Source organism: Scophthalmus maximus, chromosome 12 (genome assembly GCF_022379125.1).
Source record: "Scophthalmus maximus strain ysfricsl-2021 chromosome 12, ASM2237912v1, whole genome shotgun sequence".
NCBI classification, from domain to species: Eukaryota; Metazoa; Chordata; class Actinopteri; order Pleuronectiformes; family Scophthalmidae; genus Scophthalmus; species Scophthalmus maximus.
In genome coordinates this window covers 1,298,555-1,322,724 of record NC_061526.1, presented here as the reverse complement: position 1 = coordinate 1,322,724, position 24,170 = coordinate 1,298,555, and the positions used below count along the sequence as shown (strand labels likewise).

The 24,170-nt window shown below is 45.1% G+C and overlaps 1 protein-coding gene and 1 long non-coding RNA gene across 5 annotated transcripts in view; one reads left to right on the top strand and one right to left on the bottom strand.

The window, feature by feature from the left end:
* Positions 1–19,834, bottom strand: part of LOC118319395 (ADAMTS-like protein 1) — an 82,272-nt gene extending 62,438 nt beyond the window's left edge. For 2 of the 3 annotated variants that reach the window (XM_035649778.2, XM_035649785.2), the window contains exon 1: positions 19,432–19,830. In XM_035649778.2, coding sequence (XP_035505671.1) covers positions 19,432–19,491 — 60 coding nt within the window. In that variant the 5' untranslated portion in view covers positions 19,492–19,830. Of the gene's footprint in view, positions 1–19,431 lie in introns of all 3 variants that reach the window. The other variant, XM_035649769.2, reaches the window with a different exon arrangement.
* On the top strand, positions 1,886–16,430 carry LOC118319440. Of its 2 annotated transcripts, none has more exons than XR_007031763.1 (3): positions 1,886–2,059; positions 13,247–13,283; positions 13,529–16,430. It is a non-coding gene; the product is annotated as an uncharacterized LOC118319440 (long non-coding RNA). The 2 variants fall into 2 exon arrangements; XR_004795991.2 differs by lacking the exon at positions 1,886–2,059 and adding an exon at positions 8,470–8,816.
* Positions 19,835–24,170: the final 4,336 nt, after the last annotated feature.

Genomic DNA, 24,170 nt, shown 5'->3' with positions numbered 1-24,170 from the left:
TCACCCCCAGGGAACTGTTTCTGGGAGACGCACACAGAAAAGATCACAGTCCGCGATGTATTCCGAATCAGGCCAAGAAAACACATGATGTGACAACTTAATACTGTCCATCCATTGTCCTGTCAATATGCGAAGATTCCGATGGATACGATTACCCCAGGGAGAGTGACAGACAGCAACAGAAAGGGCAGCAAGAAAATCTCACAGCAAAAGTCAATCTGGTATCAGAAATATCTGACAGAAAACAAAAAAATGTAGATTTCTCTCTGATAGACATGCACAAAACGAGTGTCTTAACGCCGATAATGGCGGTTGATTGGCTGAGACGTGCGACAATAATAGCACATCGAGAAAAGTTATTCAAACATCCCTGTCATTTTTGTGTAATTGCTGTCGAGTGGGAGCGGTTTGATGAATGACGTCCCTGACGTCTGGGACGCAGCCAAAGTGGCGTTTGAGGGAGAAGGGAGTGCTGGGTTAATGGGGGATGGGGGGCGAGTTGGCACATTTTGTCCTCCACATTCCCTATGTATTAAAGAGACAGATTGGAGGCGCCATTTAAACTCTTAAACATGCCACAGGAGATTTATTTGACACCGTGTATGAGTCCACTAGAGGGACCTCTGTTTGTCTAACTTTATGTACTGTATGTGTCTCAGTACATGTGGCTGCCCATGTAAATACTGCAGCATGTATTCTCCCTAACTATATTGCAATATTCCTATAGGGGGATTTCAAATTTGTACAGCTGATTGTGTCGCACTCTTGCTGCCTGTTCCGCATGCATGTATGCTGTACACACAGTACATACAGTATGGGCAAATTCTAAGGATTTCTGTTGGTCCGCTGTATTCGAAACTTGTCATTGACAAATCCCAGCATCATTGAGAGACAGCATATCGGCCAACAAGCACCCTGTCATCTTCTCCTGTTGCCTACTACGGTCAGTTTATAAATGATGACGGGTCACGCGGGTTCATCGGAAATGGAAATATTCGGTCGTCAGGGTGTTACAGTGCGGATTTCGCCCAAAACTACTGAAGAAATTCTTTCCCAAACAAACCATTGTCAGTTAAGATAACACTTAACTTGTTCCAACAGCGGTGCGCACAGAGTGACAGTTTCCAAATATGTGGGAAGAATTACCCAACATTCTTGAAGTGAGTGCTGTTCCTCTGTGTACACAACTTACTCTGCGTGTTTGACAAATTCGAAGAAACTTGGCCTTGAATGTAAAATTGCTGTAGTGGTTTTTTTTTTTATATGGGTGTTTAATTACTGCATGTAAAATACGTTGCCTTCAAGCGCGGTTCACGCTGAGCACATTGTCGTGGACATGGAGCGAGAGCACTGTTCTTGTGTTGCAGTGGAGAGCTGATTGTTTCCTGGTATCATGAGTATGATAAGGAAGAATGGAAATCAGACTAGTTTCATTTCAACACATTTTCGAATGTTTTGCTTATTGCTTGCTTGTTAAATTCATGCGTCAATGTTCATATTTTCAAACTCTAATGTTTTAACTTCTAATGTGAGGAGAGAAGAGGGCTTTTAAGAGGAAAAACTAAGCAGTGTGAGAACGTAAAAATATGTTTTTTTAAATTAATTTTTTATGTAAGCTGTATCCTCACAAAGCTATTTGGCCTTGGAGGTATCACTGGGTTACCGACTACTGTAGTAATAAGCTACTTGAAGGGATATGCTGGAGTTTGCAGGTTATGTTAGATTAGACACAGTGTTTCCCATTAACTCTCTAGCCTGTGGCTGCCAACTCATTTGTCCCGCCACAGTTTAATAAGTTACAAGTTAGTGTTTTGCTCCATTGATTCCTGGTAAAGCTGTGTGCTGCTCTATTCGCGTGGTCGTTCCCTCTCTCGCGCACTCACCCTATCGTCCTTAAATAATTTTACCAAGCATGCAGAAGACCAGACCTCGTAGTTTCGGCAGCAGCTGTGTGCGTACTGTACCCACAAGTGGCATTCGATGCAATTTCCACAATTTCCAAGAATCAATTCTGCGGGAAACACCGGGATAGATACCCTGTTGAGTGTCAGTTACCTTGGTGAGTACAATTACTAATACAAAATCATGGAGAGAACTAGGAAAATAAAACCCAGGTTACAATATCCATTAGGAAGTCCTGAGGCATCAAAGATCAGCTTGTGTTCACACGGGCTGGACCATCGGACAAAAAACCTTCTTCGCCCGCTGTCTATCTCAGCTGGATGACGGCTGAGTGGCTTGCGTCCCCTCCCTGTTGACTTTGGTTGTTCTCCTTCAAACAAAGTGGATACCTACTGTCACGGCAGAGCTATGGGTAGAAAAAAAATTGAGCAGAGGCCTGAGAAATTATGCTGACAACCAGGGGAATGTTCACACGAGAGAAATGTAGAAGAGAAAGAAGCCACAGTGGTGCATTTGTCTGTCTTGCTCAGCCTGGCGGCGCAGCTCATGTGCAGTGAAGGCGGCTGAATATGCGCTACTGAAATGAAACGAGGAAAAAAAAAAAAGAGAGGCTAAAGGCGAGGCAAATAATTGGATTTGGCTCAGCCTGGACGCGAGTGTCTGCTCAGCAATGTGGCTATGTTTGCACAGCTGGAGCATGTGCCCAGGGTCATCTCAGCGGGGAGCAGGGTTTGGCACTGCCGGGCACAGTTACAGCACAAGCCCACCGAAGAATGACTGAAGGCCTACCTCTCCCTGTCGTTCCCCCTTCAGGCACGAGTACAGAACACACCACAGAAAATGAGTACAGAACGCACAAGACTCACGCCGGCGTCTGCCGACAATACATCATTTCAGCTGTGGCAGGACAGTTTTACCCCGGGCAGACTGACCTGGCTCTTTGGCTGCTCCGTCACCATAAAGATATGTGAAAAGTTAATTTTTTGTTTTTCCATCTAAGCTGTGCAAGCCTCGTCCATTAGGCAACAATTAACTATGTTTGATGGGAGACAGCATGAGCATGGAGCTTAGTGAAAGGAAGACTGGGTATCATTTACTCGTCTTGAAAGCACTGCTCTATAATGCTATCAAGTTTATCAAAATAACATCACAGAGGCCTTTCTTTTGGACTGTAGTGCAGACAGAAACTACATGACGGTATTACAACACTGATGCCTTCCCCAATGGTCGACTCCAGTTCCACTAAATACGACAAACTTGACAGGTTAGCTGGCAGAGCAGGGGAGCTTCACCCGACAAGATGTGCAATCTGTCTCTCAAAAAAACTTGCTGGCTGTGGCTTCGGTTTGTGTAAGAAATGTAATTTTTTTTCTATGAGTGAAGAGCAAACCCCAGGTGGCATGAAACCGAAGAACAGCCAAAATGGTTGGAAGCTGTCTCTCAGCAGTACTGAAATCCACACAAGCTGTGGCACTGAATCAAGGTTCATCATCAGGAGGAACAGGTTTGTCACGAGTGCGCCTCGCATCTGCAATCTTTCCAAAACCCTCCATCCTGTAGGGATATATAGTTGTGGAGAGATATATCATGCTCGACTTACAGCGCCAACACACACACAAAGACAGGAGCATATCACATAAATCATTTCGTTCAGACTGTGTTACATGCATGCAGTCAGGAGTGGAAGAGGATCCCAAGTCAATAGTACTGTGCGCGTCAGGGAGATGTAGCTACCAAACCCGAAAAATGGAAAATCAGAGGGTCCATTAAGTTCTGGACTGTGCTCAGTGACAGAATAGATAACAGTGCCTCTAAAATTGATGGAATCATGTTACATTCCACCTAAAAACTCATCTACTTATGGAAAATACAATACAATGCCTCTTATCAAAGACATTCAGGCCACCTAAATACCAGAGTAGCTTTGTTAAGGACGACCTCAGCGTTTAAGACACAGCTCTTTACAATAGTGGAGACATTTGAGACTCTAACCCCACCCCCGCATAAAGAAAGGAGCTTTTGAAAAAAGTGCACATCCCTCTTGGAAATTCCTGACAGAATTGACTTGCACTGGCGTCTTGGGTTTCAATCTGATAGCTCCAAAATTGCTTCTGCAACCAAAACCTTCACGTGGTCCGAGCAGCCCTTCCATTGTTGTTGGCGTGTGTAACAGAGATGGCTTCGCATTCTGCGGGTTTCGCAAATATCCAGGTGACACGGGGAGATCGTGAGGGTAGATCTCTAGTGAAGAGGAGAGACGAATGCCAAGGAAAGCTTCAAGTAAAGTTTTATACTAATCTGCTGGTGCTAGCAAACACCCCCGTGTGCTTTGGAACAAGGGCATGACTTCTACAAAAACCTTTATTGCCACATATCAGTGCACACGCCAGCCTTCTTCTTTTTTTGGGGGGGGGGGGGGGTTTCTAGCATTTTTCCATGGAAAAAAGAATCCAAGAAATAATCACAGTAGAATCATTTAGCCTCTTAAACGAAGCCAAGAAAACACAATATCCAAATAAGATGCATTTGGCACAGTTAATTCTGATATGGATACAGGTGCCCTCCGGAGCTGAACAATGGCGGTTCCCATAACATGTCCCCTCGGAAAGGGAACAGCCTGCCCTTGGCCGGGCTCTCCTTTTCTGTTTCCAAGGATTAGAAAACCAACTGGACCCCTGAGATTACCCTGGTGCTCGTAAACATGATGCCTCCGGCAGGTGGACAGGTAGTGAGCACCCTGTTAATCTTTAAGAGTTAGGCGGGCAGGAGGAAGGGCATTAAGGGTCACGGAGAGGACAGAGAAGTAAAGACGCGCTGGGCCCTTTGGGGTTACTGGCTAGGAGTGATGGCACCGTCACCAGCTACAGTAACGATGGAGCGGGAATAGTTGCTGGGGAGTTTTTGTTATATTAATTTAGCTATAGAAAGAGCGTCATTATTCATTTTGTAAACAAAATGTATGACTAAAAGACACCTGTCACCACAGGACAGGGCAAAAACTAAATAAGCGATCTTGGAAAATAGGGCCTAGGCTACAACGAAGTAATGTGAAAGACAAACAAACGGATGAATAAATCGCAACAGTTACCGTTTTTTTATACTGCAACATGCATGTGCTCCTGACCTGGTAAAACAACCCACCGCCCCATCTCTTCCTCAGAACTGAATTGAGCTGCTCGTTCCGTTTCAGCTTTAATGCTATCAAGCAGGGCGGGTTCTTGACAGAGAGGAAGTTACACACTTAATGCATCAATGTCCCACTGAGCTTTACAGACAAGGAGCAACATCTAAACACAGCTGTGACAAGACCATGAAAAACACGGAAGCCGGCACGGCGACATTAATAAAAAGGTGAGCTTAGGATAAGGCTAAGCTGTGGGTGTAGTGCTAATGTTAGTTTGGGTCGGCCATCTTTTGTGTTAAATGGTGGTAAATTATTTACTGACACAAAGGACTAAATGTCTTTGGCTTTGCTGACTAAAACTACTTTCAAACTTATAATAACTCAGCAATCTTGCAAACAACTGTCACATTGTACCTTTGTTTGCCAAGTGAAAGTCTGCTTAGTATCCGAATTGATGTCGTGTTGTACGACCCGGTATCATACCAGGTTGGTATGACAGAGGTTGTACAACACAAAAGCCCTCTTCAGCATCTGCGCTTGGATTGAAGAGAACTAGAACAACCGCAGCATTCATGGGAGACGCCAAACTTTAAAAACCTTGACGTGAGCCTTTCGAACATTTGCTATAGGGACTTTGCAGGTTTTTTTTCAGACTTTAACATCTCTCCATTCTCCATCTTCGTCCACGTCGGTCAACGACAGAAAAGCGTTCAAAGGCCATTCACGGTGAGAAATCTCAATTAAAACCCGTATATAGCGATAGCATTCTCTTGGATCAGCAGCTCAATAAATTTGAGAGTAATAAAAAGTTTTCCATATGATGAAGAGGAAGAAAAAAAGACTAATAAAGTGTGGAGTGAGTTTGGAACCAGAAACTGCAATATTTTCTGGTTCTGGTTTCTAAAATTGTGAACTTATATAAACTATTATTACATTTGGGAAACCTGTTATTATTTCATGACTGCGCTATAATGTGTGTGCTGAAATATATACACTTTAACGCAGTCACTTGATTTCTCATCGAGTACTGCATGTGATTTAATACGGTGTTTGCGACGTTGTGCTCGTTTTTTAATAGCTCTGGTTGTTTTTATTGCAATTTCTGATGCCTGACTCTCGGCTCCTGCGTAAAAATGACTTTGCTCTGCCATGTGGTCGGTGTAGTCAATAATGAACAATCTCGAATATCGAATATGACAAGTGTAAGCCTAACAGGGAGAGACAAATAAGAACTGCTGCCAGTGAGCAGTTGACCCGAATGTTACGTAGGAAAGGGCCGTGCACACAGCAGCGTTATGACAACAGCTGGGTGTGCCTGATATTGATGAGCCACAAGCGGTGGATCTGCCCTGTTTCACTTGCGTCATCCGGATAACTGGGGCATGCAAGTTCACCGCAGAGCCACGCCGGACACTTCTGTGCAGTGAAAGCCCTCGACTTGCACAGCTGGACCGGAGAGTTCGACCGACACTGACACAAGTCCTACCTACATGGGAGTTTTGCTGTCCCGTGTTCGTGTGCATATGTGATTAGTGGGTTCACTCGCGGTGTTAAATCTGGTGCCCAACCGGCCAAGGGCTCTGCAAGCAACCTGGATTAGTGCAGCGGAAAGAAAAACAATCCATCCTTTGCCCTGGATCGTCACATAAACGCAGGGAAATGTCTTTCCAAATTTATCTCACCACTTGGAAACTTTGTCAATAATTAGTTCAAACACGTAGGGGGGGGGGGGGGGGGGGGGGGGGGGTACAGCTCCGATCGGATACCATCACACAATTTGGTTGGAACGTTTGTTGAAGTGCAAAGAAAATGATTGCACAAACACCCACCTACACACACACACACACACACACACACACACACTAGATTGAAGGCCAGAAGTAAAATAGGCTTGAGTGCTTTACACCAATTTCCCCACCCTCTTTGGAATAAAAAAAAAAATCCTTGACATGAGAATGTGCCTACCTCTGGACAAACCACCACCATATTTCTATCTCCCTCTTTTTCTCTCTCTCTGCGGTGGAGGAAATCATCTTGCCCTCAGTGGCCCTGCTACACTCTGCACAGCGCTGCAGAGGAAAAGACAAACCGGCGCATGCACTGTCTCCCTCTTTCTCGGTAATGCGCTCTCCGAGGTTTGACCCCGGGAGGATCAGGAAGCCTGGGAGCTGAAGTCGGCCAGAGCCAGGAAAAGGGAGAGGCTGTGGATGAACCCCCCGGACCAAGGAGCAGGGTTCAGCAGGAGCCAAGTGTGTCAGTCAGTGAGCATGAAACAGCCACACTGAGCCCATACGTTTTTTAAAGCGCACAAAGACTCACACGGCAAAAATCTAACAGGGATTTGTGATGTCATGCTGGGCTTTCTTAATAAGCAAAAACAAAGGGCCACATAAATCAAATATGTCAGGTGGATAAAGGGGTAGATCATAAAAATGAAAAAGAAGACATGTAAGCTCACACTTGCCTATTCACTTTCAGAACGACATAAAAGACGACGGCGTGTCGGAGCAGGAATCACCTAAGGTTGCGTTACAGACACGCATGGTTGTACAGATAGAAGTGAGAAGAAAAAAAAGAGAGAAAAGTTAAAGACATGCGAGGCAGCTTTGGCACACACTGTTGAACATGAACCTACATCCTCACCACTGCACCTCAAGGCAGTGTGTCTGCCTGACACACCTGCACGCAGCAGCTCCGGTTACTTAACAGATGGTGATTCATGCAAACAATAACCTCAGACATATGCCACACACGCTTTTTTTCATTCTAAGTCTCCGCTGTGCTACACTGCAACATCGCAGCTGTCCTGCAGGATCATGGTGATCCGTAAACCTGAATGTTGCGCTCGCATTGCCCAACTCCACATCTGCTGTGCAAATTAGAGGGGCCTGCAAGCTCAGTCTGGTTTTCTTAAGGAAAATATTCCCTGGCAAAAATAGTTGTTGTCAGCATAGATTAGGCCGCCGCAATTACAGCCACATATTGTTACATCAACACCAGGCGAGTGAGCATCATTCAGTCTGAGGTGAGGGACTGGCACCTCGTTAGCTTTGGGCAAAGGCAATAAATTCCAAACCGGTTATGTAACAGGATCCGTTGCCAATTACGTTTAGGTGGAATCACTTGCTAATTTCCAGTTACTCGGTCCAGTTTGTATTATGAAAGTCTTATGTCACCTACCTATCCTGGATACATTAAAAAAACACTTGTCTCCTCTTTTAGCATCTTGACTAACAGGAGTCAAACGTTAAAAGTAATCCAGTTTTGGTTAACGTGAAGAAAATATAAGAAGAATATCAGTCGTTCATTACATTTCCAACCTGGCTGAACAGAGGAGAGAGCGCAACTGTTTTTATTTAGGTAAATATAGTTCGATAATTAATCTGTTTGACTCTTATCAAGGTTAGATGTAGACGTGCAGGAAGTGTGTGTGTTGGGGTGACCAGAGATTGACTTTAATTTTCTTATCATTTAATGATGTTTGTGTGACGAGCGAAGGTAAGAAGATACCATCAGGACATCACAATGTGTGGGTGAATGATTGAACACTTGGATATGTACCGAGCATGTGTTTAACTCTCACACCACATTAACTGCGAGGTTTGTCATTATAAATGTTAAGTATTAATCATTAAAGTTTTTTTTTAATCATATTTACCTAGCATTAGCCTTTGGGTATATTCAAATTCAGTCATTAGCGCGCCACGGTACTTTTCATTGTCAGCGGGGGAGTCGGAGGAGCTGAATTCAAAACGGACTAACTACGCGCGAGGGACTCACAGGAAACAATGTAAGTTTGTAATGCAGCGTTGGGTTTTGTCATTTTTTATCTCATCTCGTTTCGGCGCGGCTGTTTCCTGTTCACTCACTTTGCATTATGTCACAGCTCCCATCCAGAGTTGCTGGTAACGCAAAGTGAACATTTCGTGAAGCCGTCGCAGGAAGAAAGAAAAATAGCCACAGTTGCTTTCAGCGTTTCTTTTTCCATAGAATCCGACGGGATCACAATAATTATTTCCAAACTGATTGTGCCTTGCAGATTTTGAGTCTTTGTTTTATCATTTTTTTCTGCACTGGCTCAGAGCTTTTTGAGGGTGACTGTAAAAGTTACGTTTTGATATGTTAACTCTGCATATCAAACGATTCTTTAGGTTGGACACTGGTCCTCAAAAAACCCCTCCAGATTTGCCCTCGAATTACCCTTGTGTAAATTGGATCAATGATTAAAAAAGGGAGAAAAAAACGTTCCCCTACCTCCTCCTTTTCACATTCGCGTTATCTGAAAATCTATATCCTGTGTGTATCGGGCATTCTTTCTCTGTTTACGATCTGCCTTTCACTCCATCAGCCCCTCATTGTTATTGACGTCCTCCTCTCCCCAAAATCTCTCAGGGGCCGTGCGCGCAGTATTTGGCACAGGCCTGGTTCCCTCCGATCATGTAATGATTTGCCCGTACCGATTACGCTCTCATGCGATGATAGAGCGGTTTGTACCTGTCCCGCAGAGCGCCGCAGCCAGCCACATTCCTGCTGCGCCCTCCTGCCAATCAACGTCAGCAAACGCACTTGTCTCACGCTGACACACACACACACAATCTCTCACCAGCTTTGTCTGTTCGTGATGCACTAAGACGACACACAGAACTGGCTGTTGTTCTTCTCTTTGTGCCAACACACGTACGGCTCGCCCTTTTTCGTCAGAGAAAAACGTCCCCATTCTGTCTTTTGCGTCACGCATAGTTCGGCTAAGCTCACTCCGGGCGATGCACTGATGGATGCGTCCCCTCGTTTAATCATCATCAGCATCCGCTCGGTAGTGTGATGTCGCAATGCAGTGTTCAACTGGAGCATGTTTTGTATGAAATATTGAGTGTGACATATGGACAGACGGATGCTTCCCTAACTGAAAAGGTCAGCAGGTTTATGAGATATTTCTTAGGGGTTGGGGGTGTAGAATCGCTGATTTCACCAATCTTCCACACTTTTCAGTTTGAACAATTTAACATCGACAAAAGAATTTATGGACCTGAGAAAAGTCTCAATTTAGAAACCAATTCAAGGTTGGATAGATAGATTAGGATGGGAAACAGTAGTGAGTTACAATAGAAAACTACAAAAGAGCTTCTTTTTTTTCTCAGGAAAACATATTAAACAAGAATGTTTTTTTTCATGACGAACGAATTAGCCAATACATCAATTGGTCGACAAAATAATTTTTTTTAATAATTCCTTTTCATTCATTCATTCATCGTCTACCGCTATATCCATTTAAGGGTCGCGGGGGGTCGCTGGAGCCAATCCCAGCTAACATTGGGCGAGAGGCGGGGTTCACCCTGGACAGGTCGCCAGCCTATCGCAGGGCCACATACAGATACGGACAATCATTCACTCTCACATTCACACCTACGGTCAATTTAGAGTCTCCAATGAACCTAACCCCATTCTGCATGTCTTTGGACTGTGGGAGGAAGAGAACCCACGCATACACGGGCAGAACATGCAAACTCCACACAGAAAGGCCCTGGTTGAACCGGGATTCGAACCCAGAACCTTCTTGCTGTGAGGCGAAGGTGCTAACCACTACACCACCGTGCAGCCCAATTCCTTTTCATTCATTTATATTATTTTATTTTTATTTTTATTTTTAAGTCTCATCTGAATATCTGGATCCAGTTTTTCCATTGTGAGAATTTGCTGCTTCCCTTTGTTTTGAAAATTGAATATCCTCAGATTTTGGACTGTTGCTGTACACAGTAAGAGGTCTGAGGCTAACTTAATTATTTTTGGACATTTTGCAGTTTACATAAATAAAAAAACATTATGAATAGATAAATTAAGAAGGGAATTAATAATTAATTGCAGCCTTGGGACCAAGGTCCCAGGATCATTTTGGCAGATCTGGAGATGATTAATGGGGCAGGAAAGGAAGAAAAATCATAATGTTCTGCTTCTCAAACTTAAATTTAATTCGCTCTGACATTTCTCTAATCTTCGTTTTTATTTTTTTCTACCGAATACATAAATGCACCTCTTCAGGCCTCTGAAACAAAACAATCCAAGGGGTTTGAAGGGTTTAATTTAGATGCTGTGTGCAGAGTGTGTTGAGAGACCTTGTCGAAAAAATTGTAATAAGAGCAGCCTACAAGAAGCAAGCACATACTTAAGATGGTTTCAACTGCCCCGCACTTACCCCCGGCTAGTTCACTGTCTGTCTACGGCTCTCTCTGTTTGTCTGTCAGTCCATCGGTCTCTCAACATTGAGCTTAAATGGTCTGAGCAAACAGTTTAGGATCTTTCATATGGTACCGACTCCACTATCTGTCATATCATCTCGGTGGCGTCACAGGCCACCTGGGGACCACAATCCCAACTATTCCAGCTATGAGGCAAATCATGCCGAGATGAGAGGAGAAACTCTACTGATAACACAAAAGGCCTTATTTGAGAGGGCATTATGTCCCGTTGAAGTGAAGGAGGAGTGGTGGAAAGTGAAGGGTGAGTGACACACTCAATGTCAAATGCGCACTTTTCCAGGTCATGGTTGCCAAATACTTTTTCGAGCTGCATACCTGTCAGCATGGGAGACAGGAGGGGAGGAGGGGAGGAAAGGGGGTAGTGCTGAGAGGATTCGGACCGGAGGACGACAGATTCAAACAAGCTGGGCGTGTGTGAGACTGTTTTTTTTGCTTGTGGTACACGCCCCCCCCCCCCCCCCCCCCCCCCCCCTCGCTGAGGTCAGAGTGAGACGCCAGGCTGCGTGATGTCACCACCTTTAGGTATCCTGGGACGGAATTCCACAGTGGCACTTCAAATGCAACTCCACGGTGAGACAAAGGCCGTACAAAGCCGATGACCAAAAAACAACAGTTACCCCCATAGAGGTAATTGTTTTCAAAAGGTCATGAAAGGTCTCGTGAGGTCAAGCATCAATCACTGCACAACACAGAAGAAGAAAAAAGCAAGACCATGAAAGCTTTTTGAAAACGTTCAAATTTGGAATAAAGGTCATTTGAAGTTCATGGCCAAGTTCGCTCTTAGTTCAGACCTGCCTCCGGTCCAGTCAGGGAACATTCAAACAAAAACCACCAGAAATACATGTGCCACTGCAGAAATTAAACTTTTATTTCTGCCAGTTTGTTTCCTACAATCTACCAGCAGGCTTACCTCACGCCCACACTCTTGGAAAATATAACATACAAACACAATTAAAATATATTTTACACACACATGAATGTAATTTAACGTATAATAATACAATGTTCTGAAAGTGGCCATTTTGCATAATGAGTAGTTTTATCCTGGGCTTCAAGTTAAGGATTCTGAATACTTCTTTGTTGTAATTTGTGAACATTGGAAAAGCATTCATGGACACAAAAGCGTGCATATTTACAGAAAAGCTCCACACTGGCGGACACACGTCTACTTTGTGAGCATGATCACATGATTACATCTGCTTCTGCGGGTGAACGCATAGTAATCCTGATAGCGCATCATTTGTGATGGGGTTTCCATGTTTCGTCATGGCGGCGCGAACAGTTTACCCAAAGCACATGTGGCCACAGGGGGAAGCAGATGTGAGAACCCCGGGAAGCATCATTAGCCTTGCAGACCGTCGCCGCAGCCGGCAGTGGAGACCCCGTCAGACACCGGCACTGCGGCTCCTCAGTCAATCATGCTTCCCCCCTGGATTTAGCTGTCCGTCCTGTCTTTTCGCCTTACACATAACCTTTCTCACACTCGTGCACAACTTCAACCCCCCCTGCACTTGTTTTTCATGCCTGTCAACCGGTCAGTGAATCTGAAAATGATTGCATCTCCCTATTCTCCGATGCACGGCATGTTGAATATTTATGTTTTCACTTGCCAACTTTAATGCTGGTGGCTTTGTTCTGCATTGGTCTCTGCTTTGCCTTTTGCCCTCTGTGCAGGCTTCACGCAACTCTTCCCCTCTCACTCCATCAATATTGCTCCTTTTCGCCCATTTCCACAGACAACCCCGTGTCTGCGCGCGTCCGTTCCTCCCCTTGATCTCACCGAATTTCACATAAATATCACCCCATAAATATTCCACTCTTCTTTTCTATCCCCGGTGTGGATATATACGAATATGGCACCTTCTTCTGTCTTTACCTCACAAATTGAGTTACAAAGTTTTGCTATATTTTACTACATTTTATTTAACAGTGGTCATTGACAAACTTACCATTCTTTTTTTTTCAGCTGCTGCTGCATATGGTGAAGGTCTTTGCTTTAACATGTAAGTCACATTATTTTCCTATGACCACATCAATATCTCTAAAGCTGTAGAGACATAATTTTCTATTTTTCTTTAATTTTGGTCCTCTGTCTTAACTCCACTGCTAAAAGGCTAAAGTGTAACTATTGTCATGCACATTTCTCAGATGTTTATGTTATCATGTGTCTCTTTTACCATACATGACCTTTTTGCCTCTATTAATCTCCAGTCTTCCTTCTCTCTGTCCTCTCTCCTTCCCTCTGCAGCATCCAGTCTGCCTTCTCTCCCTCTCCTGGCCATCCTCCCCAGAAGTGCTTAAAAAACAAAGATAAACACACACACGCCTCCTACCTGCCCTCCCCTCTAATTAGGCATCACGAGAGGGGCCCCAGCACTGCTTCTCCCCTCCCGTTAGCACCACTCCCCGGCACTCCTGCTGCAATCCCACCCTGGGACAGATCTGAGGGTCAAGGCCAGGGCAGGACGGAACAGACAGAACGAGGCGCATGTGCTCGAGCCAAGGCAGAGTCGCTCGGCTGCGAGGTGATGTGGCTTTTCAGATTGGCTCTGTGTGAAAAATGTGCAGGCCAGATGATGCACAGAGGGACCCGGCTGCTGCAAATGAAGTTTGAGCTGGCGTCCAGGAACACACAACAGGATAAAACAACAACGCTCAATCACACTGATGGAGGGGACGTGGGCTTCGCTGCAGATGGAGGCCCAAGATGGTTCATCAGAGGAACCGGATGCCAGAGGCTCAGCTTTCAAGCCCGGCAATGACAAATAAACCTCACGGTGGAGGAACAAATGCATTCACAATGGGCTCCAGAGGAAATAGAGAGGGGACGGAGGGCAGCCACCTGCAACATCACAAAAGATTTGACTATCTGGGTTGGCCGTGGGAGCCACCGAGGCTGAGCTGGACACAAAAGGTCCGTCTGCTGTGATGTTGCCATCTGGTGGCAGTTCTTTTTTAATGCGTGACAGCAGTCTGATTTAAGGTCAGCGTTTTTGTATTGTAGCACAATAAGACATATTTCATTTCCTGCGAGCCACATCACAACACAAAAGGCCCCACATTTCGATACTGAAGCCCGGACAACGTGTGCCCTCCTGCATACACCCTGGCACACGCGATGCAACATGATTCCAGCAAGTTACGCCGTTTTCTGGCACGGAGCGATTTGGGCAGTCAGTCACAGAACGTTATTAGGACGCAGCATCAAGTGATTGAGGGAAAACAACATCATCGAGTGCCACAAGATTTGGGGGTGGAAAGATGGCTAAAGCCATATTCTCTGTTCCGCATCTCTTCGGTTTTTCACAGAGCCTGGTTTATTCATCATTTCCTGATGCAGGAAGGAATGATTTGGAATAAAGGAACACATCAGTTCCCTTTTTTTAGGTGGGAGTTAAAACAGCAGATCGATATCACTCTCGTATATCTGCATGCGAAATGTGAAGCAGCACAAGAATTTGGCACATACAATTTGTCGTTTTTGCACTTGCATTTTTGACAAATTAGATATGACATGCAAATAAGCATATTCCCCAAACTACTCCTTCAACTAAATGAGGTTCTGAAGTTAAAGAGATCTTCAGAAGGAACTGTAAGTCGTCACTGGGATAATGAAAAAAGGGGAAACCGTCTTTTAGAAATTTAGAAAAAAAACAGAGACGAGCTCATCCTCCAGCCAGGTCTAATTTTATATTTTTTCAATCTTTTCTGATCTATGATTCGGGATTCCCCCCCCCCCCCCCCCAATTTATTTCTGCAATGGTTTCTTTGGACGGAAGAAACTGCCAGTGTTCCAATTTTGCAAGGGGTAAAAGAAAGAATACAAATTGGAGATGAGTGCTAGACCCAAGCCCAGTTATTGTAATTTTTCAAATTACTATAGAAACTAAACTTTCTTTGAGACTCGACATTAAACAGAAGCTGCCATCTCTTGTTCTGTTCTGCAGAACTTCTCCTTCATTGGCCCGCTGAGAACAGTGTGAAGCTACTTCCTCTTTGGCTGGCTTTACGGGGACGAATGCCTGCTCTCTGGATTTGCAGGGTTGGAAGAGCTGTATCCCGACACACCTGAGTAAGGACACACAGGAAAAGTTGCCTCTGTGCCAGCAACACTAAGGAGGCTGCAGGAAAAGAGGGTACCTGGGCAATTTGTGCAAACACGAGTACCAGTGAATTTTTGGCCTTGGAATAGCATTGCTCACATACACAGACACACACACATACACACACACACAGCCGCACTTCCACACTACACAACCCTCTGTCTCCCTCCACAGATTAACCCCAGATGGCAACAATGAGATGAGTATGAGGGCTTTTGCTGCGTAACTGAAAACACGCGGGCTTGTTAACGCACTCCAAAAACTTGCTCCATCCATCCGTCACCGGTCCAGATGTTCTCTGAAGCCTTTTCCTCTACTCAAGTGGGACCAATCCCTCTCAAAATTAATTCACTTCCCATTCCACTTGCGTCCACAACAAAGGCCCTCGTGAAAGCTAATTGGATAGTTTGCGGTCTTTATGATCAAGCGATCGAGCCGAGGGAGCGTGTTTCAGAGGACAGGGGATGTTGTTGTTGACGGACGCTCACTTGGGACCGTTTGCATGCCGTGACCCCACTTAATCCCGCCAATGGACCCCAAAGCTTCCCCATCCTGAGCACTTCAATACACTCGGAGAAGGACCATTTCCTTGAATAAACATCAGAATCGGTTCGGTTTTTTTCGCGGATAATTTTCCTTTGAATTCCAGCAGGGTAATCTGAAGAGTGAGAGGGGCAGCCAAACACTGTAGTGAAGTCTGGCAGCCGACTTGTATCCATCAAATGTTAAAAACCATAAAACAAGCTGTTTTCCACTAACTCCCAAAGAGAATAATCATCAATTTCAACAGATAAGTCTTTGTCAAACTCAGTTTGCCTGCTGTGTTTTATTGGCAGCAATAATATTTAGAGACTTACCAGAATTTATTCACCTGAAACCTTGTTGGGAAATAAATACGCACAGCAGGTTTGTTTTCAGTTAAGATTTATAGAGCTGCAACAGTTAATCGATTAGTAATCGATAGTTTTTATGAAAAGCAAGGAAAGATTCTCTGATTTCAGCTGCTTAAATGTGAATATATTCTTGTTTCTTTGCTCCTTTATGACAGTACAGTAAACTAAATATATCTGGTGTGTGGAAACACGATCGACATTTTTCACAATTTTATATAATTTTATGGACCAAACAACTAATGGATTTACCGAGGAAATAATAGTCAGATTAATCGATTATGGAAATAATCGTTAGTTGCAGCCCTAAAGATTTAAGTGTCTGTCCTTTAATGTCCCTTTAGGGGTGTAAGTGCCAAAACCAACTTTATTAATTGGTCACTGACGTCACTGAACCATTAAATACATCCATTTTTTGGTTTCAGCGTTCATTTGCAGTGGTAAGACAGTGTGCATAATGTTTTTCACTGATTTCTGTTCATACTTCAAGTGTGTAAGAATAAGTGACATCTAGTGGTGAGGTTGCATGTTGCAACCGACTGAATACTTCACCTCTTCCTTTCCAAGCATGTAGGAGACCCTACAGTGTCAAAATAAAAATGTTTTAAAAAACGCGAAGGGTCCTCACTAGACCCAGTGTTTGGTCTGTATGTTCTGGCCTACAGTAGCAACATGACAGTGCAACATGGCATGCTGTGTGGAAGAGGACCTGCTACATGTAGAGCAGTGTTAGAATGAGTCATATATATCTGGAAATAAATGTGCATATTTGGGAACTTCCTGTTCCCTTGTCCAAAAGTCGATGAGCGTGTTTTTTGGTAAGGTGCCAGAAATAAGGTTCGTGGGTCAGACAAACTCAAGACATTTTCATATTTTATTTTAAAACAAATGAAAAAACATCACTAAATACCCCAACCAGGATTTTTTTTTTTTTTAACTTTAAAGAGTAAATGTGGATGCTAACATCCGTTACCATCACTCCCCTCAGGGGTTAGCCTGTCTGTCTCCCATTCCCCGAGGCCAGTGCGGTCAAAAGACCAACCAATCTGGTCCTTTAACAAGTGGAGCTCAAAAACACTGAGCAGCAGAGTTTGAACCAGGAAAAATCCTCCTTATCTATAATCCCAAATCTGGTAAACACAAAATTTGAATGTAACACTTGAGAAATAATCAACTACAACAGGGATTTGCTTTTCCCCAAAGCACCAGCCGAAAGCCGAATCATTTTTTAAGCCACTTTTAGATACTGGGGTGTCTTCTCCTGCACACACACAGTCACCTTCACATTCTTATCCAGCAAAAAAAAGTTCCACTTTGCTGCACAAATCAAGGGATGAGAGCAACAAGACCCTCCAAGAATCACAAGAGCTATGTCATTATGTCACCCACAAAGGAAGGCCTATTCCATTTAGGGGTTGAAGCCACAGGCCGTTTGGCCCACACGCACATTTCACACAACTTCCAACAGCCTCACAAACAAATATAGAGCCCCATTCCTTTTGCCAGACAGTAATGCAAAGACTTTGACCCAAGAGCGAGGACTTGTTGATCCATCGGTCACTCTGGTGTGTGTGAACAGATGAATGTCCAGCGCTGATTCACGTCACTCCTTGCACAGATGGGAAAGCTCGTCATGTGCCGGCAAACGCTTGACCACCCAACTCAGTCAATACTCTTTACTACCGCCGCCGCTTGTGATACGGAGGAAGAAGTCAGCTGGAGGGCGCATCACCTCCTAATGCACCTTCATCGACAGACAACTGTCTGTTAATGTACGAGAATTAACATACCCTTCACCAACATCTGCCTTAAGAATACATCTGTGACTCACATCACATGTGTATTTTTTTATTTGGTTAACACTTAAATATTATGTAATAGGGATCCTCCAAGTTTAAGGGCTAGTCTAATAATCAAGCATCCTATTTCAGACCCTCAGCAGTCTTGCGCCGATGCTCACACAAAGATGGATGCACCGTTGTTTCATGATTTACTTCCCAATAATTTCGACTGTAACACAAAGACAGAGCTGGACAGAGCTGCAGAGCCTCGCGCTCAGTCACTGCCATTCACTGATCACAGTGTGGACGTGCTCAGGCTGGACTCCTCGGCAGCCAGGGTGTTTGAAAGCCCCAATCACCTTGAAGTGCCATTAGCACCTGTCGTGGTCTTTACACATGCCGACAGTGGCATCCCACCCCCTCTGTTTGAGCCCCAGAGCCGTGCGTCTGCTTGCCAAACAACTGCTTTGTGTCCCCGCCCCCCACGTAAAAAACTCTTGCTCAGCTCCCGCTGCAGCAGCATGTGTCAGCTTTTGCACAACACGGCCTGCACGAATGGATGCATGTGTGCAACCGACATGCCCCCCGTGGGAGATAACATGTGAAACTTGTCTATTAGTGATATGAGCTGTGGGCTGAGTGCACAGATTTTTTGGGGAAGTTTGCTCAATGCAGGGCTGATAAGCCGTGACCTTTCGAAGGATGACCCCTGCTCCATCTATTAAATTTCATGTCTTTGAGTGCGAGGGGTTGGGAGAGAAAAAATGAGTCTGCCTCTGGACTTTAGAGCGCTGTGATATAACTGCTGCATGACATAATTTAAATACACATTATTTATGCCACACATTACCACAGATTATATAAGCGTTTGAGCACAACCATGGTTTTCTGTGACATTACGTCACTTCAGACTGCGGCACGCTTCTTCCTCATCTCATCCACTGCAAAGACCTCCTTGGACCTATTACAGTATCAAAGCACATCTGATTTTAATAATACATGAGTCAATCAAAGTTAACTTTATATCTTTATTTGGGGCCTTGGTGTCAGGTGTAAAGGTGTTGAGGTAGCAGTTATGGCTCCTGTATGAAATACCAGAGCAATCTTCAAATAAATGATATATGGTCAAATAAATCTTATTTATAACAGAGCACCTTGGGCATTATTAGGTTGGCACTGTGGGTTTTTAGCTCATGACATAGCAAGAGGTGTGTTGCCTCTTGGAGCTCCTTTAAAAGTAGAACTAAGAAGACTTGCGTGGTCAACATCACATCACACACATCCCAGCATCTGTCCCGACGCCGAGGTGACGCGCCTTGACTCTCCGATGGGAAATAACTGTCTGTCACCCAATTGGAGAAAGCCGCCGCAGCTTACCTTTACGCAGGCGACAAGGAGCAGTCCGGTGGCGAACAGGCAGCGCCCTCTCATCCCCATGACGCCGACGGCTTCAGCGAGGGTAACCTCGGACGGGGTCGCCCGTGTGCCCGTGTGCCCGTGTGCGCGCGTCCCGGTCCGCCCGGTCACTCGGGGAGAGGAAGGGTCCGCTCTCCCTCTGCGGCGCGGCGCTGCGCCCTGGCTCCGGTTCACTCAGAGGGACAGGAGAGAGGGGGAGGAAGAAAAAAAAAAGAGGCAAAAGTCAGCCAAGAAGCGCCGCAGACGACATGACAACTCCACGGTCGCTCACGGATGTTGCGTTCCCCCCCGGCAAACACGTTGCTGCTAAATTTATGTTTGCATACCAGGCGTGCGTCAGGAGGGGGGGGGGAGGAAAAAAAAAGGGGGCTCACCCACCTTACATTCTTAAAGAAACACACTCCCGGGGCCGGTTACGCGCTGATAGGCTGCCGGGACGCGCAGCGTTTTGAATGACGCTTCTGTGGCGGTTTTCTGCTGGCGTGATGGTGCGCGCGCTCGCAGGCAGGGAGACGTGCTTTCATCCTAATGGAAGGCTGCCACATGTCGATAGGAGAGCAGCAGCCACCGAGATCAATTCACACACAGTGACCTGCAACGTCTCCGGGTTAAAAGGAGTGTGTTGCCTGTATGGGTTTCTGAGGCTCTCAAGGTCACACAAGGTCTGTTTTAAATCTGTTCCCACACAATATGATTATTCCAGACTTTTCTCTCTCTGTGTGTGTGTGTGTGTGTGTGTGTGTGTGTCTGCCTGCTACTGGTCCCTACTCAGATTCGACTGTGTGTTTTCACTGGACCTTGCACCAGTTTGACCGGGACACAAGTAAACAAGACGTGCTCTTACTGTTCGGCCCGGTGGGCCGCCTCATGTTTATATTCATGGAGACTGTGGTTTTGACGAAAGCATTCTGCAAGGGGCTTGAAAGGAATACATTAAGCTAAGGTCTCATTGGGCAAAGTTTCCCATGGCTCGGTTCAGGTGCGTGCGTTTCCATATCCCGGGTTTTTTGGGGATACGATGCATTCAGGATCTTCCTCGGGGGTGAGAGTGTTTTTTTTCCCCTCTATGCTTCAATGAATACATTGTGTGGAAGATGTGGAATCGTGACGGGCCGCAGTCAGAACGAACGCCATATGGACACGCGTGATTGTGATCTGTGCACCAGATGAGGATTGTGACAGCTTTGAATCTGGTCACAGGCATGCAAACGTTTGAGCCTTTCAAGTGAGGTGCCCGACGCTGCCAACCATGTGCCATTTGAGGCCGAGGGGAGTTTGATCTGAATCAAGCTCCCTCACTGCTTATGAACCGACATCAACTGGATGGAACGGAACGTTCACTCTTGGCCTTTTAGCTGGCATATGATTGAGATCAACTGTTGTTTCTGATTTACTTTGATGAGATCTTGGCGGCTTCAATAAAAATGGCGGTTTCCTTTTGTTTTGAAGTGGATCTCTTTTTCTTTTTTTCCCCCCTGTGCAGGTTAATAAAGGTCTGCAGTGTGTCTTTGGACATTTAATAAACATTGATCCAAATGAAGGTCACATGCTGGCCTGTTTAATTTTTGCGAGTATAGTAAATGAACCCCTTTGTTGATCCTATCGTGTTTAGGAATTAACTATTTTTCTCAAAAGGACCAACAATTTTCCACTTCGAAGGGGAGGAGGGGATTTTGAGAAACTCCTCTCCCTTGATCACATACCTTTATCGAACTCAGAGATATGACGTTCTTTGAAGTTCAGTGCGCAGTGGTAGGTCACCGGGCCTTGTTTGTGGCTTCTGAAGCTGTCCAGGACATAATAACAATGTTCCTTGGAAAATGTCAACTGTATTCGTTCCAGTTCAAAGGGGCTGAGGGAGATTCCCCTTTTAGAGGCACGCAATGTAATACAGGTATGTATGGTATGAGCTATCTGAATTGCAGGCTTGAATTCAGCTTAATCTCTATTAACACACAGGAATGTAAATGTTTATTTCCACGGGGGGGGGGGGGTCTTTACCTGAACATTGTGATGGGGGTCGAATTCATTTCCTTTCCACCTCGGGGTTAAATTATCATCTTTAACAGCTTCTTGGCATCCAAAGCCTATCAGCTTACGGCGCTCGTCATGAAAAGTTCAGGGTCTTTGAAAGAGGAAAGACTCCGGGAGCCTCTTGTTGAACTCTGACCACCCCCCAGCACCCTGCGAGCGCCACAGACACCTCACAAAGCCCGCGCAAGCAGTGGATAATGCTTCGAGACATGAATAGTTTACATTCACTGCGACTGGCGGTGCGTGGCTAAAGTCACGTCCTCATGTTACAAATGCCATTGCTCTTATTGATGGACATGTTCCGTGGGATCACTCGCTCAGAGATCCCATTTGCAAAATGACGGCCCCCGGGCACAAAAGTATTTTTGAGGGCCTCTACGAGCTTAAATGGCATCTGTCAGTCGCTTGCTCAACTGATCTTACAGGGACTTTTCTGTGTTAGGGGGGCCAAAGTAAAGGGTTGGGGCAGCAGCTAATGACGGTCTTTCAGCTGAGATCTTTTGTTTGAATGTAATGATGGGCTGGACGTTGGCCACTCAGTAACACCGCTTCACACATCTGGGGCCTCCTTAGAGCCCGCTACCACCTTCCCAGTCTGCGGGTTGTATGCATGAACACTCGAGCATTCAAGTGTGACTTTACGAGTCCAAAATAGGGCCGTTGTATGTACTGTACATGTGCTGGTTTCCTGGCTAAACATACTAGGAGCGGGTCAGCGCCCCCCGTATGAGTAACCTTGTTGTCTCCCCGTAGCTGACACCAAACACAGCCGTTTGATCAGGGATATTTGGCCCGGGAGTCAAAGCGCTGCTTGTCACGTGTTCAAAGAGGGGGCAGGAATTTGCCAGATACCAGCGAGAGAAAATGCCCTTCACGGGACACACCAGCCAGCTTGTTTTTGCATTAGGGAGGCAGCCACTGCAAAAGATTTTGCTCCCAGAGCCAACAGCTCAGAAGCGGACACTTGGTGATTGCAGAAGCAGTTTGCCATTTCGGGACATATTCGCCTTCCCTTGCGAAGATCGACAGTAAGCTTTGCCGGAAAATAGAGACCATAAACGGCTGGCATCACTCAAAAAAACACCCAGCCTAACCCCCGACAAACCACCTCACAAACTCCTGTGAGTGTTGTTGTGGCACCTTGTTATGGCCTCCACTCCCTCAGCATCCAGTTTACCACCACTTGGTTTGCCTTTCTCATCTGTCCCTGATTGCCTTTACTGCTCTGTGGAATTTGGCACACTATCAGTGTGTGTGTGTGTGTGTGTTCATGTGTGTGTGTGTGCGTGAGTGTGTGTGTGTGTGTGTGTGTGTGTGTGTGTGTGTGTGTGTGTGTATGTGCGGGTGTGTGCGTGCGTCCTCGTGTTTGAGACTCCAGAGGAAACGAAAAACCCTCGCCGTCGCAGGGCCACAGTGTCCCGGGAACGCCGGGCTTGCTGAGGATACAGTAACCTGTCTGTCTGTCAGTGCAGATCTGTTTCAGCTGCAGTCATCACGTTCCGTCAGGCATGTCATATCCACCGCGTACTGTCTGAGGGCATCAGGCCACAAACAACCAGTCAAATAGCCCTACACAGCGGGCACAACACTCCACACACTGTTGCCAACGATCGGTCCGCTTGTCTGATAACCCCAAGGGTATAATTTCCCCCCAATGTCTCCAGGGAAGTATCTCATTACGCACAAATCCTAGCTTACGGCCAAAACCAAATATGCTGCTGTAGTTGAATGTTCATAAATTTGCCTAAAATATTTTAGCGGTGGCATCCAGTTCCACACAGAAAGATGAACAGCATGGCCTACTGCACAAATCCAGGATTTCCTATTATCTAATGACTGAGTTCACCTGAGTATCAGATTTTCCAAGGATTTGACAGCTCAGCCAAAATCAAAAGAAAACAATCAATCAAAGAAAACGAGACAGGGAGGCAGAAAATAAACAGAGTTTAACAGAGAAATTCAGGGCATTGAGAAACATCCCCCAGGATAAGTTTCCTCCATGAGTTTCCGTTTACATTAGTTTTTGAAAAAATAAACTTTTTGTGTCTTTATGTGTCTTTTAAATTGGAATCAATAGAACACATTTGTTTGCACATTAATGCATTTGGATTTGTGATTCAAAGGAAGCAGAAAGGATTTAACTACTGCCTCATTTATGTGGAATTATAAACTGAATTACCCAGATGTCAGTTTATCAGAATTCATATTTTTCAATTGCAGAAAATAGCTAGAGGAAAATCAATAAGTAAAAAACAAAATACATTTGCTTCACTAAGGCTAACAATGGCTGTATCAGCTACCCTTTACTTACATGAAATATACATTTTTCTCACATTTGTTTTCATAATGCAGATGTCAGTAAGTAAGATTCAGGCCTTAACTTGATTTTGAACAAATAAATGCTACTTTGTTTTGTTTTTGTCACCTTCTTCTTTTGACTTCTCCAGCTTTCCTCTTTATGAATCTCATCGGTTATTTTCTTTATTTATGTTATTAGTTATTAGTCACGTTATTAGTCAGGTACTCCCTAATGCTTCTGGGGCTCGTCTCGATGAGCATGTGTGCTTCATAGTGTGTCAGAACATCACAATTCACATGACTCATTTCCGTCATTTCCTTGAATAGAAAAAAGGAAGAAGCAATTGTTGAGTGGAGATGATAAACAG